We start from the raw sequence: 13374 nt of genomic DNA on the forward strand, positions 1-13374 counted from the left end.
AGGCCAAGGATTATACAATTGTAAACACAAAAGAGAAAAGAACCAATCAAGGAATATAAGTGAACAGGACTCGGGCTGTGGAAATCAAAGTGTCCAACTTCTTGTTCGTGTCCTCCCTGCGCCACAGCTAGGAGAAAGTGTATTTTGATAAGTACTGCTTGTAAACGTCAACCACGGATTTTTCTAGAGGAATGAACTTGTAGTTGTGAGCCTTCTTGACGGTGCTTGAAATATCGTATTTAGGACAGCATTCCTTCTCCAACTTCTCTGCGCTGTCATAATCACCCTTGGCGATTTTGCCCTTCAACTCCGGAAAGTTGTCATTCAAAATGTTCAAGACTCTCTGGCCAATCAAAGGATCAGAGACAATGAATTCCCTTTCGCTTGCAAGCTCTGGTACTTCCAAAGGTAAGACGTGGAATTCGGCCACGTCTCTGACGTCGACTGCCATCAGGGAGACCTGTTTCTGTGGAGAGGTCTCCGAGGGATCGACGTGGCTGATAGCGTTCAATGCCTCATTGGAGGAGTTCAAGACCTGAGTGACGGAACTGTCAAACAATTGAGGACCCAGGACGAAAGGTGGGTTCACAGTTGCCAACTTGTAGTTTGGCTTTTCTTCCTCGTAAAACTTTCTTGCGGCATGTTCTGCGTAGGTTTTGGAGGCAACGTAAGCCGCCTCCTCGTTCGTGACGTCTTCCCATTTGAGTGGGTTCCACGACTCGTTGGTGAAGACGGTAGTGGTGTCGTTTGCTTTCATGATGGCGGCAAACGAGGAGGTGATCACGACGTTGGTCACCTGTGGAGCGTACTTCTTGATGGCTTGCAAGATGTTCAACGTGCCACTGACCGCTGGCTTGAGGTAAGCCTCCTCGAACGGCTTGTCCAAGCCAAAGGAAAATGGCGACGCAGTGTGCAAAACGTACTTGATCTCCGGGTGCTCCTTCAAGACCTTGTCAAAAGCGTCTGGTGATGCGATGTCCGGCACTACTGCACAGCTCAAGTCTGCGTCGGGATACTTCTCCTTGAAGTTTTCCAACAACGGGGTGAACTTTGCTTCTGATCTAGCTGTACCAATAACCCGGTAATTTCTGGCAAGGAGCTTGTCAAGCACGTGCTGGGCGATGAACCCCGTAGCACCGGTGACCAATGCGGTGGGTTTCGAGTTAGTGGCAGACATGGCGGGGATATCTGTGCTGTGTGTTATTACTGGCGAAAACAAGGGCAAGAAAAGGGAGAATGTGTGCCAAATTGCTGGCACTGATCCTCTTGCAGCGAATATTGTCTCCTTTTATGCTCCAGTCCGTCTCCGTCGTGATATTCCCAGGGTGGGAAAGCCCCGTCTCTCGTTACAGCCGCACACGGAACTGGAAGGATACCCGGGGGATAGACCGTTATTATCCGTCAGCAGCGTCCAGCGCAAGTATGGATGATAGCCATGCCCTTGGCATTGTCCACGATTGTGCTGTCCACTGCTGCCTCCCAACCCTTGGGCAGTGGGGGTACTCTAAAAGTTGCCCCGAGGGCGGCGGTGGTTGCTGGACCAATTGGGTAGGTAGAGCGACGGTGGTTGACACCGGAGTTCTGGGTGGATAAAATCGAGACACTGAAGAAAAGTATCCTCAATGCAGAACGTTAATTGGTGTAGCCGTAGCTGGCGGAGGCGGTAAGCGGAGTCTGCAACTTCCTGCTTGAGTGGCGGCAGGTTATTGAAACTTTACCCCACACCGCAGAGTGGCCTCCCTCCCAAAAGAGAAGCTAACGCGATGGGTCTTCTAAAAAAGGCAAGTGAAAAGGAATAAGTAAGTATAGAGGTGGCACTTGCGGTTGGAGGTTGGTGTCACTGCAAGCGCATGTGCCAATATGACAGAATGTTGTATAAAGAGAATTGAAGAATGTACAAGAGTTAGAGGGTTCAACGGTTGAGTAATGGCGACTAGGGGGGCGCTCAGCTTTTCACGAACTTGACTGCTTTCTTGCTGAAGGCATAGCTCAAACCGCTCCACAACGTTGTGCATGCAACCGTCACCTCCAAAACGTGAGTGTACTGGAGAAACGCGGTTGTTGTTTCAGCGCCAAAATGGTCGGACAGGTAGAGTAAGAACACCGGCTTGATCATCATCGAGCCGAGATACAACATCTGCAAAGCCGTGTTGACTTTGCTGATCATCGTAGGGTGGACTTCTGCGCTCGGAATGCTGAAGTCCCAGTACCTCCAAAAAGTCTTGGGAGCAGGCAAAGAGAGGTACCTGATCACCACTGCCGCTAATCCCAAGCAAACGTCTCGTCCGATGATTATCACCGCGAGATACAGCGGGATCTCCGACGTGGTCGCCAGGCAGACCGTGCAGATCATCATCAACATCTTGTCTGCCAGCGGGTCGATGACGCTTCCGACCACAGACTGGAGGTTCCAGCGGCGGGCAATGAACCCATCCAGAAAATCGGTCACACACGAGTATGTGAATAGCGCCAACGCCAGCGTAACTTGCCCGTGCAAAATCAGATATCCAACGACCGGAGCACTCACTAGTCTGGTGAATGTCAGCGCATTGGGGACTGTGTAGATGTTCTCATGGATGTCCGCCGGCATGATTTTCCTGATGTTCTCTCTGAAATCCTTCGACCGTTGCAGAGTCTTTTCCCGGATATCTTTCGTCATGTTCCGGGTGTTCTCTCTGATTCGGTCGGTCTTTTCTTTCAAAGCTTTTGACCCACCTTCCTGTGTTTCCTTGAACAACTTGCGTGCGTTCCCCGCAATCGTTGTCTTCGGACTACTCTCTCCCTTCTCCACCGGTCTGCTTGAATTCTCCTTCTGCAAGTACCTGCTGCTGGTAAACGTCCGAACATAAAGATGCTCCAGAGAGGCAGCACGCATGCGAGCCGTGATAACTGTTGACAGTCCACGATGAGTAGCCATCCCGGGTAACCGACATAGACGTGCACATCTTGCCAACGATCCCGCTTGAAAACCTGCACAGACAAGCATGATCGTGGTGCACTCTCTATGCGTGTCCTCTTGTTCTAGAAACAATGACCAATTCAAAACCGGGAGTATCTCCGCTCATCCACCCGGTCCATCTCAAAAAGGCCCCCGACCCCGTCATCTTCGTCCGAGTTGTGAAAATTCCACCTCGTCGTCCCCGGCTAACGTAAGCTTAAGCCGCCTGGATGAAATTGGTGGAAAAAACTTTGATCGAGAACATGAGATACAGCAAATTGTGGGGTTTGCGGTATTCTTGATTGGGTAAACCGTAGAAATCCTTCTGCTGGCGTGTAGTGTGCATGCTTAATGTGCTACATAATCGGCTATTGTCTTTCAAGCTACCTATACCCTTAATTTTTGCATCCTCCGGAAGAGTCAGGCTGCCCTTTTCGACAGTTGCATCCCAAAACAGCATCAGTAAAAGCTTACTATCAAGCACGAACAACGTGTCAAGCATGAATGTTCTTGTATATTCGGGTCCGGGAACCACAAAGCCGTGCGTCAGCCAATGTCTGGATACCTTCAGACTTTTACTATCCCCCTACTACTCTGTGTCATCGGTGAACGAGAGGGTTCTCAAGGATCAGCCGTGGGAGTCCAAAACTGCGGTTCTAGTTATCCCTGGCGGTGCCGATTTACCAATGTGCCAGCTTTTCAGAGGAACCATCAACCAGAAGATTAAGGACTTTGTTAGAAAGGGAGGGAAGTTTATTGGCCTTTGCTCCGGCGCCTATTACTCATCTTCCCGGTGTGAATTTGAAGTGGGGAATCCGGAAATGGAGGTCAGCGGTCCAAGGGAGTTGAAGTTTTATCCTGGTATTTGCCGAGGATCTGCCATAAAAGGATTCCACTATGCAAGTGACGCTGGTGCCAGGGTAGTGGAGGTTTCTATTGATTCGAAAGCGATTCCTGAAATGTCCGGTCCTGTGCACTTGTATGTGAATGGAGGAGGAATGTTTGTGGATGCGCACAAGTTTCCCAGCGTGGAAATCTTGGCCACATACAGTGATAAGATCAACGTTCAAGACGACGATGTTAGAGGGAGAAATGCAGCCGCAGTTCTGTGTACAGTCGGCAGAGGCAAAGCTTTACTATTTGGTCCGCATCCAGAATTCAGTCCCGCTCTCATGAAAGAAGATCCAGACATACCATCTTTTACTCAAGTAATTAAATCCTTGAAAGCCACCGATAAAACAAGAGTCGAGTTTTTGCGCTTGTCACTAAAGAAGTTGGGTCTCAGAGTCAACGAAAAAGAATTCAAGCGACCAAACTTGACTCCATTGTTTTTGAGTTCTATTGACAACAAAACTGCAGAAGATTTAGTGTTAAACTTAGAGTCAACCTTGCACTATCAGATTCAAAACATAATTGATGTGGGAAAGGATAAAATAGCAGTTAATCGATTTCATGAAGGTCTGCACTATAGAAATAATGAAGACGCTCCAGAAGACCCAGAATTGGCAATCAAGAAGATCTACTTATGCAGCAATGAGTTGCCCGATAAAATCCTCACTCCGGACTTCGATATGAAGTATTTCAGAAACCATCTTGTTGAGTTCTATAAATCATCAAACCAAGAACTGCTACCCGGATCAATTGGGTATACCTTCATGTACGGAGAGGTCCTAACATCAACATCGGTATTGATGGATAGCAATTTCAGATGGCTGCCTTTGTTGCCTGACGGTTTCGTCATCACTGGAACAGTCCAAGTCTTGGGTAAAGGAAGATCTGGAAATCATTGGGTGAATCCTAAGGGAGTATTACCAAACTCTTTACTTTTAAAGCTACCTATAAAATCAGCTGAAATTGCCCCAGTTGTATTTGTGCAATACTTATCGAGTATGGCATATACCCACGCCATTTTAGAGTATGATATTGGATATGATGAGATTCCTGTGAAAATAAAGTGGCCCAACGACATTTACGTTAAATCTCCTCAGTATATTGGTAAAACGATAGAGAAGAATTCGAAAGAAATCACTCATGTAAAGATAGGGGGTATTCTTGTCAACATAAACATTTTCGAAGGTGTCCAACATTTGGTGGTGGGAGCAGGTCTAAACGTAAGTAACAAGGCACCTACAACCTCATTGAACACAGTAATCAAAGCAATGAATAAACATTATGAATTGGTCGGCAGTGAAAAAAGATTAGATCTCATAAGGGAAGAAAAACTATTGGCCAAATATCTTTCAAATTTTAATGCCATGTTTGAGAAATTTAAAAAATTTGGATTCAAGCCGTTTCTAAGTGACTATTATAAACTTTGGTTACATTCCAACCAAATCGTGACATTAAATGATGAAGGAAATGTTAAGGCCGAAATCTTTGGTATTACATCCGACTGGGGTATGTTAATGGCAAAGGACATCAAAACAGGTAATGTTTTTCAGCTTCAGCCCGATGGAAACTCGTTTGATATGTTCAACGGCTTGATATCACAAAAACGATAATTGCTTATCATGTAGTGCTATGTTCAAACTTTTTAACGATATTTTATTATTAAAAAACACAAGTATACAGAAATTTTCAAGAAAAGAAGCTATTTATAAATAAAATTTTATATATGCCATAGATAAACAATTAAGTCATCAGCTATATTAATTATTTGTCATATTTTTATTTTTTATCATCTTGACCAGATGATGCATTGTACTGTGGGGATGTTGGCGAATATTGTGGGGAGGTTGGGGAGTACTGTGGAGATGTTGGAGAATATTGTGGAGAAGTTGGAGAGTACTGTGGAGAAGTTGGAGAGTACTGTGGAGAAGTTGGAGAGTATTGAGGAGAAGTAGGAGAATATTGAGGAGAAGTAGGAGAGTATTGAGGAGAAGTAGGAGAATATTGCGGAGACGTTGGAGAGTATTGAGGAGAAGTAGGAGAGTATTGAGGAGAAGTAGGAGAGTATTGTGGAGAAGTTGGAGAGTAAGATGGAGAGGTTGGAGAATAAGATGGAGAGGTTGGAGAATAAGATGGAGAGGTTGGAGAATAAGATGGAGAAGTTGGAGAGTAAGATGGAGAAGTTGGGGAATAAGATGGAGAAGTTGGAGAGTATGCAGGTGAGGTTGGAGAGTATGCAGGTGAGGTTGGAGAGTATGCAGGTGAGGTTGGAGAGTATGCAGGTGAGGTTGGAGAGTATGCAGGTGAAGTAGGTGAGTACGCAGGTGAGGTTGGAGAGTATGCAGGTGATGTTGGACTGTAACTTGGAGAAGTAGGGCCGTAACTTGGAGAAGTAGGGCCGTAACTTGGAGAAGTAGGACCATAACTTGGAGAGGTAGCACCATAATTAGGGAATGGTGACGTAGGTTGGTATGCACTCATAGAACCACCGTACTCGGTAAACCCTCCTGATCTGTCATCGTTAGATCCAGATGTTATCAATGGAGAGAAAGCAACGTTATCAGCGGCCATAGGAATATCGATTATGTCATCCTTGAAATTATCGTCACCATATACTGTCATTGAGCCCTTGGTCTCCTTGGTACTTAGTGCTGCTGCAGTTCCAACTGAATGCTCGGTAGGTAAGTTTGACAATTTGTCTTCGTCTAAAAAGACATCAAAAGATCCGGTACCAAATGGTGCCATTTGACCCAAAATAATATTTTGGGAGACACCATCACATGTATCTAGTTCTGCTGATGCACCGGCATCAAACAAAATTTCAACAGTCTCTTCGAAAGAACATCTCATCAAGGCTCCAGTGTCGTTCCTGTTGAAACCATGTCTAGAAATAGCAATTAAATGTCCCTTATATGTCATCAAATCAACCAACAAGGCTAAATGCCTGTAATTAACATAAGAACCATCAAAAGCAATAACATTCAAGATTTCCTTGTATAAAGCACTTCTTGCTGCCTCAATACCAAAAACATACAAGACTTCCACGAAAGAATTTGAATATGTTCTTGTAGTATCAATACCATCAACTGTTATAACGTCAGACAAATTGATACCATCAGTTTCCAAAACCCATTCTTGTTTTTTGGCAAAATCACCATCTTCGTCAATGTAGGTTTTGTCATATTTCATCATGAAAACTCTCAAAATGCCACTCACACCTCTCAATGTGATGGATTCTAACATTTGTGCCTCTAATGCTTTTAACAAACCATCTTCGGTTTCTTCTTCTTCCTCATCCAAAGCCTTCTCTTCTCTGACAATTCTACATCTGATAACAAGCTTGTCTGCATTATCTTCAGACCAGATAACAAACAAATCATCACCAAAGTTTTCCATGATTTTTGCAGCGACTTGTTGCATGCTCAATTGTTTATCCAACATCTTAGCTCTGTCTAATTCCAGTCTGAGAAGCCATGGTGATTGCTTATGCAGATTTTCCTCAACCTTCTCATCTGGAATTGCAAAATATGCATCAACAGTATCCATGTCGTCTTCGATAACTGTGGTCCTTGGATCAGGGTCATAATAAATCTCAGTACAAGCTGTGACATTTTTCAAAGAAGTGTGTTCAATCGCAGATTGAATGTTCTTGGCCTTTTCGATATCGGTGGCAACCTCATCCTGAAGATATACAGTCAAAGCAGGAGTTTTGAAGTTCTTTGCCACATTCAAAATTTCTTTTAAACGTGGAACACCCAAGGTAACGTTTTTAGAGGAGACACCAGCGTAATGGAAAGTGTTCAATGTCATTTGAGTTGCAGGCTCACCAATTGATTGTGCAGCAACAACACCAACCATTTCACCGGGGTTAACAAGAGATCTTGCAAATTGTTGCTCAACTGTACCGACCACCCATTCAAACGCATCACGGTTGAGTCTATACTCTTCCAAAATTCTTCTTGTAGCGAGCTTCGAGCGAATAAGGCATTGAAACAAAAGAGTTGAGTTCTTTTTGGCCTCCGTCAAACAACCTCCATTACCTCTGATAACTGTAAAGTTTTCACAAAGTTTTTGAACGGTTTTGACAATTTCAGATATAGTCAAGTCACTTGCTTTATAACGATCAACGTGGAAAATTTGTTGAGCATTTTGAACAATTCTTCTCACGTTAACAGGCAAAGGCCAATTGTTATCACCATTTGGAAAAACTTTGGTCCTCAAGTAATCTCTATCTGACAACAATTGCTCGTATTCTTCATCCAAAATCTTCTGCAACTTGATATCACCCAAGATTTCAGTACCATATTCTACCATATCAGACCGAATAGACATCTTTTCATCCATTAGATCAACACGGTATTTTCTTTCAAATGCACTGTTGGAACCAGGAATGGTGTCGACTGTTTGCTTTTCAACAGTAGTTGCATCTAAACCATCTTCACCGTAGATGAATTGAATAACATCACCTAAGGAGTTCCTGGTGGTACCATCATAGTGAACCATAATATCTTCTAAAGCCTTCAACAAACGTCTCTGAATATATCCAGTTTCTGCAGTTTTGACTGCAGTATCAATTAAACCTTCTCTACCGGCCATCGCGTGGAAAAAGAATTCTTGTGGAGTTAACCCCCTCAAGTAGGAATTCTCAACAAATCCTTTGGATTCAGCAGAATAATCATCAGTAGTGAAATGAGGTAAAGAACGATCTGCGAAACCAAAATTGATACGTTTACCTTCGACGATTTGTTGACCCACACAAGCTGACATCTGAGAAATGTTGATATATGAACCTTTAGATCCAGCTGTCACCATCTGTTTGACGTTGTTATCATCTTTCAAGGATGTTTCGGCAGATTTACCTGCTGAATCTCTGGCTTCGTTCAAGATCTTGGAAACTTTTTGCTCAAAAGATTCTCTTAAGGTCATACCGGGTTCAGCTTCCAAAAGATTCTTTTGCGCATCTCTGATAACGCCTTGGACTTTATCTTTCGCTTCTTTGATAGTCTCTGTAATGGCCTTCATTGTCTCCGGATCAGCAATTGCATCACCAATACCAATGGAAAAACCGTTATGAAGTAACCAGTAGTTGACGACTTTTTGTATGTTACCAAAAAGTTTAGCACAGACGGTCGGTCCCTTTTCTCTCATAGTTGTATGAATCAAACCACCCGCGGAAGAACCAACAGTGGCTTTATTCACGACACCAAATATAATCTCACCATCCAAGATTAACATTCCCGAATCCTTTGGAGAAAGTAAAGAACCATCCAGCCTTTGTAAAAAGATACCCTTAGGAATACAAAGTGACATTATTTGCTTACCTGTCCACAATGGCTTTGGCTTCAAGATTGCTGGTTGAGGAATGACTCCATCCCAATCTGGAATCCAGTAACATATACTCATCACCTCGCTATATTCTAAAAACGAGTCTCTCAATGTCATTTTCCTAACACCACACAATGTGTCTTGCACAATACCCATCACTGGTTTGTTAGATTGCGGAGAAATGATTTGTAGGGGAACAGCACACAATTCAGATAATTCAGCTCTCGTTTCATACGACTGAGGGACATGTAAATTCATTTCATCACCATCGAAATCTGCATTATAAGGTGATGTGACAGATAAATTCATTCGGAATGTCGAGTACGGCATAACTCTCACTCTATGACACATCATAGACATTTTATGTAAAGAAGGCTGACGGTTGAATAAGACCGGATCATTATCCATCAAATGACGTTCAACCTTCCATCCATACTGGAGCTGGATGTCACCTGCTCTTTTGTTGAATCTTAAATCAATTCTATCACCATTTTCCCTGATGACATACTTCGCTCCCGGATGCTCATTTGGGCCGTTTCTTACCATTTCTGTCAAAGCTTGAATATTATATGGTGTGACAATTTCTGGGTATGTTAAAGTCTTAGCAATAGATCTTGGAACACCCACTTGATCTAATTCAAGATTAGGGTCACCAGAAATAACTGTTCTGGCAGAGAAATCAACTCTCTTACCCATTAAGTTACCTCTAAGACGCCCTTCTTTACCCTTTAAACGAGCTCTAATAGATTTAATCGGTCTTCCGCTCTTCTGCAAAGCCTGGGGTTGACCTGCAATGTCGTTATCCATATATGTTGCAACGTGATATTGAAGCAAAGCTTCAAATTCGCTAATAACATGCTGAGGAGAACCGTCCATTTCAAACTTCTGAACATTGATATTTGCTTTCAAAATATCTGCCAACTTGTATGTTAAATCATCCTCCGATCTCTTCGAGTCAGTAAAGGCCACAGAAGGTCTAACAGGGGGAGGCGGAACAGGTAAAACAGTTAAAACCATCCATTCTGGCCTTGCCCACTCTTCATTGAAACCCAATTTTATACAATCTTCAGGTGAAATGTGCCTGAAAACGTTCAAGATATCCGACGCATTGATTTGTCTTCTCTCTAAGTTTTCCGTATCATCGTCCATACTCGAACGTTTCCAAGTACCCCAAAGTTTTAGCCCGTCTTTCCTGATGGATGGTTGTACGCTACCACAACCACCTCTTCTATATTGTGGCTCTTCGCTGTCTTCATCTTCTTCTAAAGGTGGATCGACGTCACAAACCATTTTGGTTTTACAAAGGGTCCATACTGCATTGAATCTTTTCTTTGGGTCTCTAATTTTAACTGCAGATGCGAACTGCAGGTTGGTCTGCTCATCAAGTAAGATTTTACCACAATTCATACATACACATTCACATAATTTCTTGATTTTTGCTAAAAATCCGATGTGGAAAACTGGTCTAGCCAATTCTATGTGGCCAAAATGACCCGGACATTCTTGCATGTCTTCTGAGCATGTTTGGCATCTGAAATTTCTGTCGATCGAGCCAAGTCTTGGGTCATTTAGACCACCTTCCCTTGGCTTCATCGTAACTGGATCCATTATTTCTGGGTACTCAATTTTAGCCACTGAAATGGCTCTCGATTCTTCAGGAGAAAATAGACCAAATTGAACCTAAAAAGATAAATGAAGAACAATACGTACAAAGAGTTAGTAATAAGTTCAGCAAAACATGATTGGAAATTAAAAACAAAAGAAACATACTTCTTGCACCGTCCTTAAAGGGGCACTTGAATATGGAAATCTACTCATTTTTCCAGTGTGATACTTTTATATGCTGTGAATTTCTAGTTAACTTGGTTAGTTTGGTGTTTTTCAAAAAATCGAGTTTTCAAAAAAGGAATATGAAATTTTTTTGTTTTTTTTTGTTTTGAATCAATTTTTTGGAACTAAATTGAAGGATATAATACAACGGTATGGAACAAATAAAAAAAGGAAACTGTAATTAAGATGTGAATGTAGCAATTCAAATTAATTCAATGATATCCTTTCCGTAAAAAAATAAATGAAAGGCTGTATTGATTATTGATCAGCTACTGGAATGTTAAGTGAAACTACCTAATGTAAGAATTAGTTTTACCTCACTGGTTTCGAGATTAGGTGACCAAAGAAAGTTAATGATATAGTATGAAGTTGCAACAATCAAACAAATGAGTGCAATCAATCTTTTTTCGTTCAATCTCTATCGGAATGTAACACGGGCTAGTTGGAAGTCTGAGACAACTGAGACTATTTGATATATCAAAACCTATGCTAGGATCAAAAGGTGACAAATGAAATCAATGAGTAGGGTACTTGGATATAGTAATGGTCTTTGTCAGTATATCAGATTTAAGTCCTTAAATTTGTTAATTGAGATATACAAGGGTCGATTGATTGTGTGGCTGAGTTCACAATAGTACCCCTTGAACCTAATGAAACTGTAGATGTGTCAAATAAACCTAGAAGGAATGTATGACAGTTCACAGATGGCAAACAAGAATGCTGGTCTCTCCAAGTGGATCCGGCTGAAAGTTAAAGATGAGGACATGTTGTTGCTTTAGTTCCGTTGTTGAAAAGTGGCAACTCGCCTTCACGGAAAAAAAACGGGGAAAATGAAAAATGAGCGCAGGAAACATGTTCCAGCGCTATGGTACCGACACGCAGCACAAATGACAGCGACGATCGGCTCAAAAACCAAAATGCATTCTCCAGTCTATTAGTTTTTATCATGTGTGAGAGATAACCGAAGTTCGGTATGTCCTTTACATGTCTGAGTTGTCTACAATATATAAAAGCGGAGACAAATTAAGTTGCGTTTGAGGGTAGCTCCTCAGGAGAAAAATTTACTGTAAGCGGCCTTCTCCTTAGCCTTACGAGTTTTCAGCGACAATTTGGCGTCGTTAAGAGCTTTTGTTATCCCAGCATCGTTTGGTTGTAGTTTGTGTGCCTCTTCATAGTCTGCAATGGCATCCTCTTCGTCATGACCAAGAATATAACCGTTACCCCTTCTGAAAAATGCTTTAGCCTTAGACTTCTCGTCGAGCTGTTCGCAGCTCAATGCTTCGGTTGAATACTTGATGGCATCCTGAGAATCCTTTAACTTGAGAGACATCAAAGCTGCATTCAAGTTACACGAAATCTGTAGCTTCCAATATGTAGCAACATCTTCATCTGTTAGATCGTAAGGCTGGTATTCAGCCATGTAACTTTGAGCCTTAATATATTTCCTTAGCGCAGTCTTGTAGTCTCCCTTCTTGAAGCAGTCTGTACCAATGTTCTTGATAGCTTCCACAGCTTGGAAGACAGTTTCAGGCTTATCAATGTTTACCGTTGGTTCATCAGCCAAGACATCTTCATACTTGTCACCCGTTCCGTCAGGCAATGTTAGCGGATCACCTTCCTTCAATTCACCGCAGTCAATAACTTTACATTCTTTGAGTGGGCGATCTGATTCGGCGGTCTCGCTTCTCTCGATTTGCCTGACAATGGACTTACCGGCGAGGACCTTACCAAAAACAACGTGCTTGCCGTCTAAATGTGGGGTCTTTACAGTTGTAATGAAGAATTGGGAACCGTTGGTATTTGGCCCTGCATTTGCCATAGATAAGAGGAATGGTTGGTCGTGCTTCAATTGGAAGTTTTCATCATCGAACTTTTCACCGTAAATTGACTTACCACCTGTACCATCACCGTTCTCAAAATCACCACCTTGGATCATAAAGTCTTTGATCACTCTGTGAAAGGTTGTGCCTTTGTATCCAAAGCCTTTTTCACCCGTGCATAATTCTTTGAAATTTTCAGCTGTCTTTGGTGTAATATCATTGAATAATTCGAATGCAATTCTGCCAACTGGCTCATTCCCGATAGAGACGTCAAAGTACACTCTAGAGCGGTTTTCTTGAGATTCTGCTGCGGTAGACATGATATTTCAATTGGCCTTAATGACTTGAATCCTGGATCTTTCCTTCGGAAAATGCCGTATCAGAGATGAAGCAAAAATAAGCCAAGGTGGTCTTTCTATATAGCATCCCTATGTAGATGCCAAAAAAATGATTTCGCTGCAGAGGAATTTTCTAGAATTGCATTTAGCACCAACATGTTTCTTTCGTGCTTACAACTTATCATTGCGGGAAGTGGAGGGTTACAGGTAAAAAACAAAGTTGGCTTTCCTTGTA

At 42.5% G+C, this 13374-nt stretch overlaps 5 protein-coding genes across 5 annotated transcripts; 1 reads left to right on the top strand and 4 right to left on the bottom strand.

The window, feature by feature from the left end:
• Nucleotides 1–127: 127 nt before the first annotated feature.
• On the bottom strand, nucleotides 128–1177 carry PICMEDRAFT_29919 (hypothetical protein; the record flags this gene model as incomplete). The annotated part of the gene is made up of 1 exon (XM_019162610.1): nucleotides 128–1177. The coding sequence occupies one exon, from the start codon at nucleotides 1175–1177 to the stop codon at nucleotides 128–130; it is 1050 nt and encodes a 349-aa protein (XP_019020136.1).
• Nucleotides 1178–1954: 777 nt separating this feature from the next.
• On the bottom strand, nucleotides 1955–2575 carry PICMEDRAFT_21708 (hypothetical protein; the record flags this gene model as incomplete). The annotated part of the gene is made up of 1 exon (XM_019162220.1): nucleotides 1955–2575. A coding segment is annotated over one exon (621 nt), but the record flags the coding sequence as incomplete, so codon positions are not given.
• Nucleotides 2576–3438: 863 nt separating this feature from the next.
• Nucleotides 3439–5439, top strand: PICMEDRAFT_70606 (hypothetical protein; the record flags this gene model as incomplete). Its single annotated transcript, XM_019163686.1, has 1 exon — nucleotides 3439–5439. The coding sequence occupies one exon, from the start codon at nucleotides 3439–3441 to the stop codon at nucleotides 5437–5439; it is 2001 nt and encodes a 666-aa protein (XP_019020138.1).
• Nucleotides 5440–5605: 166 nt separating this feature from the next.
• Nucleotides 5606–10969, bottom strand: PICMEDRAFT_28620 (hypothetical protein; the record flags this gene model as incomplete). The annotated part of the gene is made up of 2 exons (XM_019162550.1): nucleotides 5606–10831; nucleotides 10922–10969. 2 exons carry the CDS (start codon nucleotides 10967–10969, stop codon nucleotides 5606–5608), a joined length of 5274 nt encoding a protein of 1757 aa, XP_019020139.1.
• Nucleotides 10970–11893: 924 nt separating this feature from the next.
• Nucleotides 11894–13174, bottom strand: PICMEDRAFT_14524 (hypothetical protein). The gene has a single exon (XM_019160413.1). It carries the CDS (start codon nucleotides 13119–13121, stop codon nucleotides 12030–12032), a length of 1092 nt encoding a protein of 363 aa, XP_019020140.1. The 5' UTR covers nucleotides 13122–13174; the 3' UTR covers nucleotides 11894–12029.
• Nucleotides 13175–13374: the final 200 nt, after the last annotated feature.

Source organism: Pichia membranifaciens (genome assembly GCF_001661235.1).
Source record: "Pichia membranifaciens NRRL Y-2026 unplaced genomic scaffold PICMEscaffold_1, whole genome shotgun sequence".
NCBI classification, from domain to species: Eukaryota; Fungi; Ascomycota; class Pichiomycetes; order Pichiales; family Pichiaceae; genus Pichia; species Pichia membranifaciens.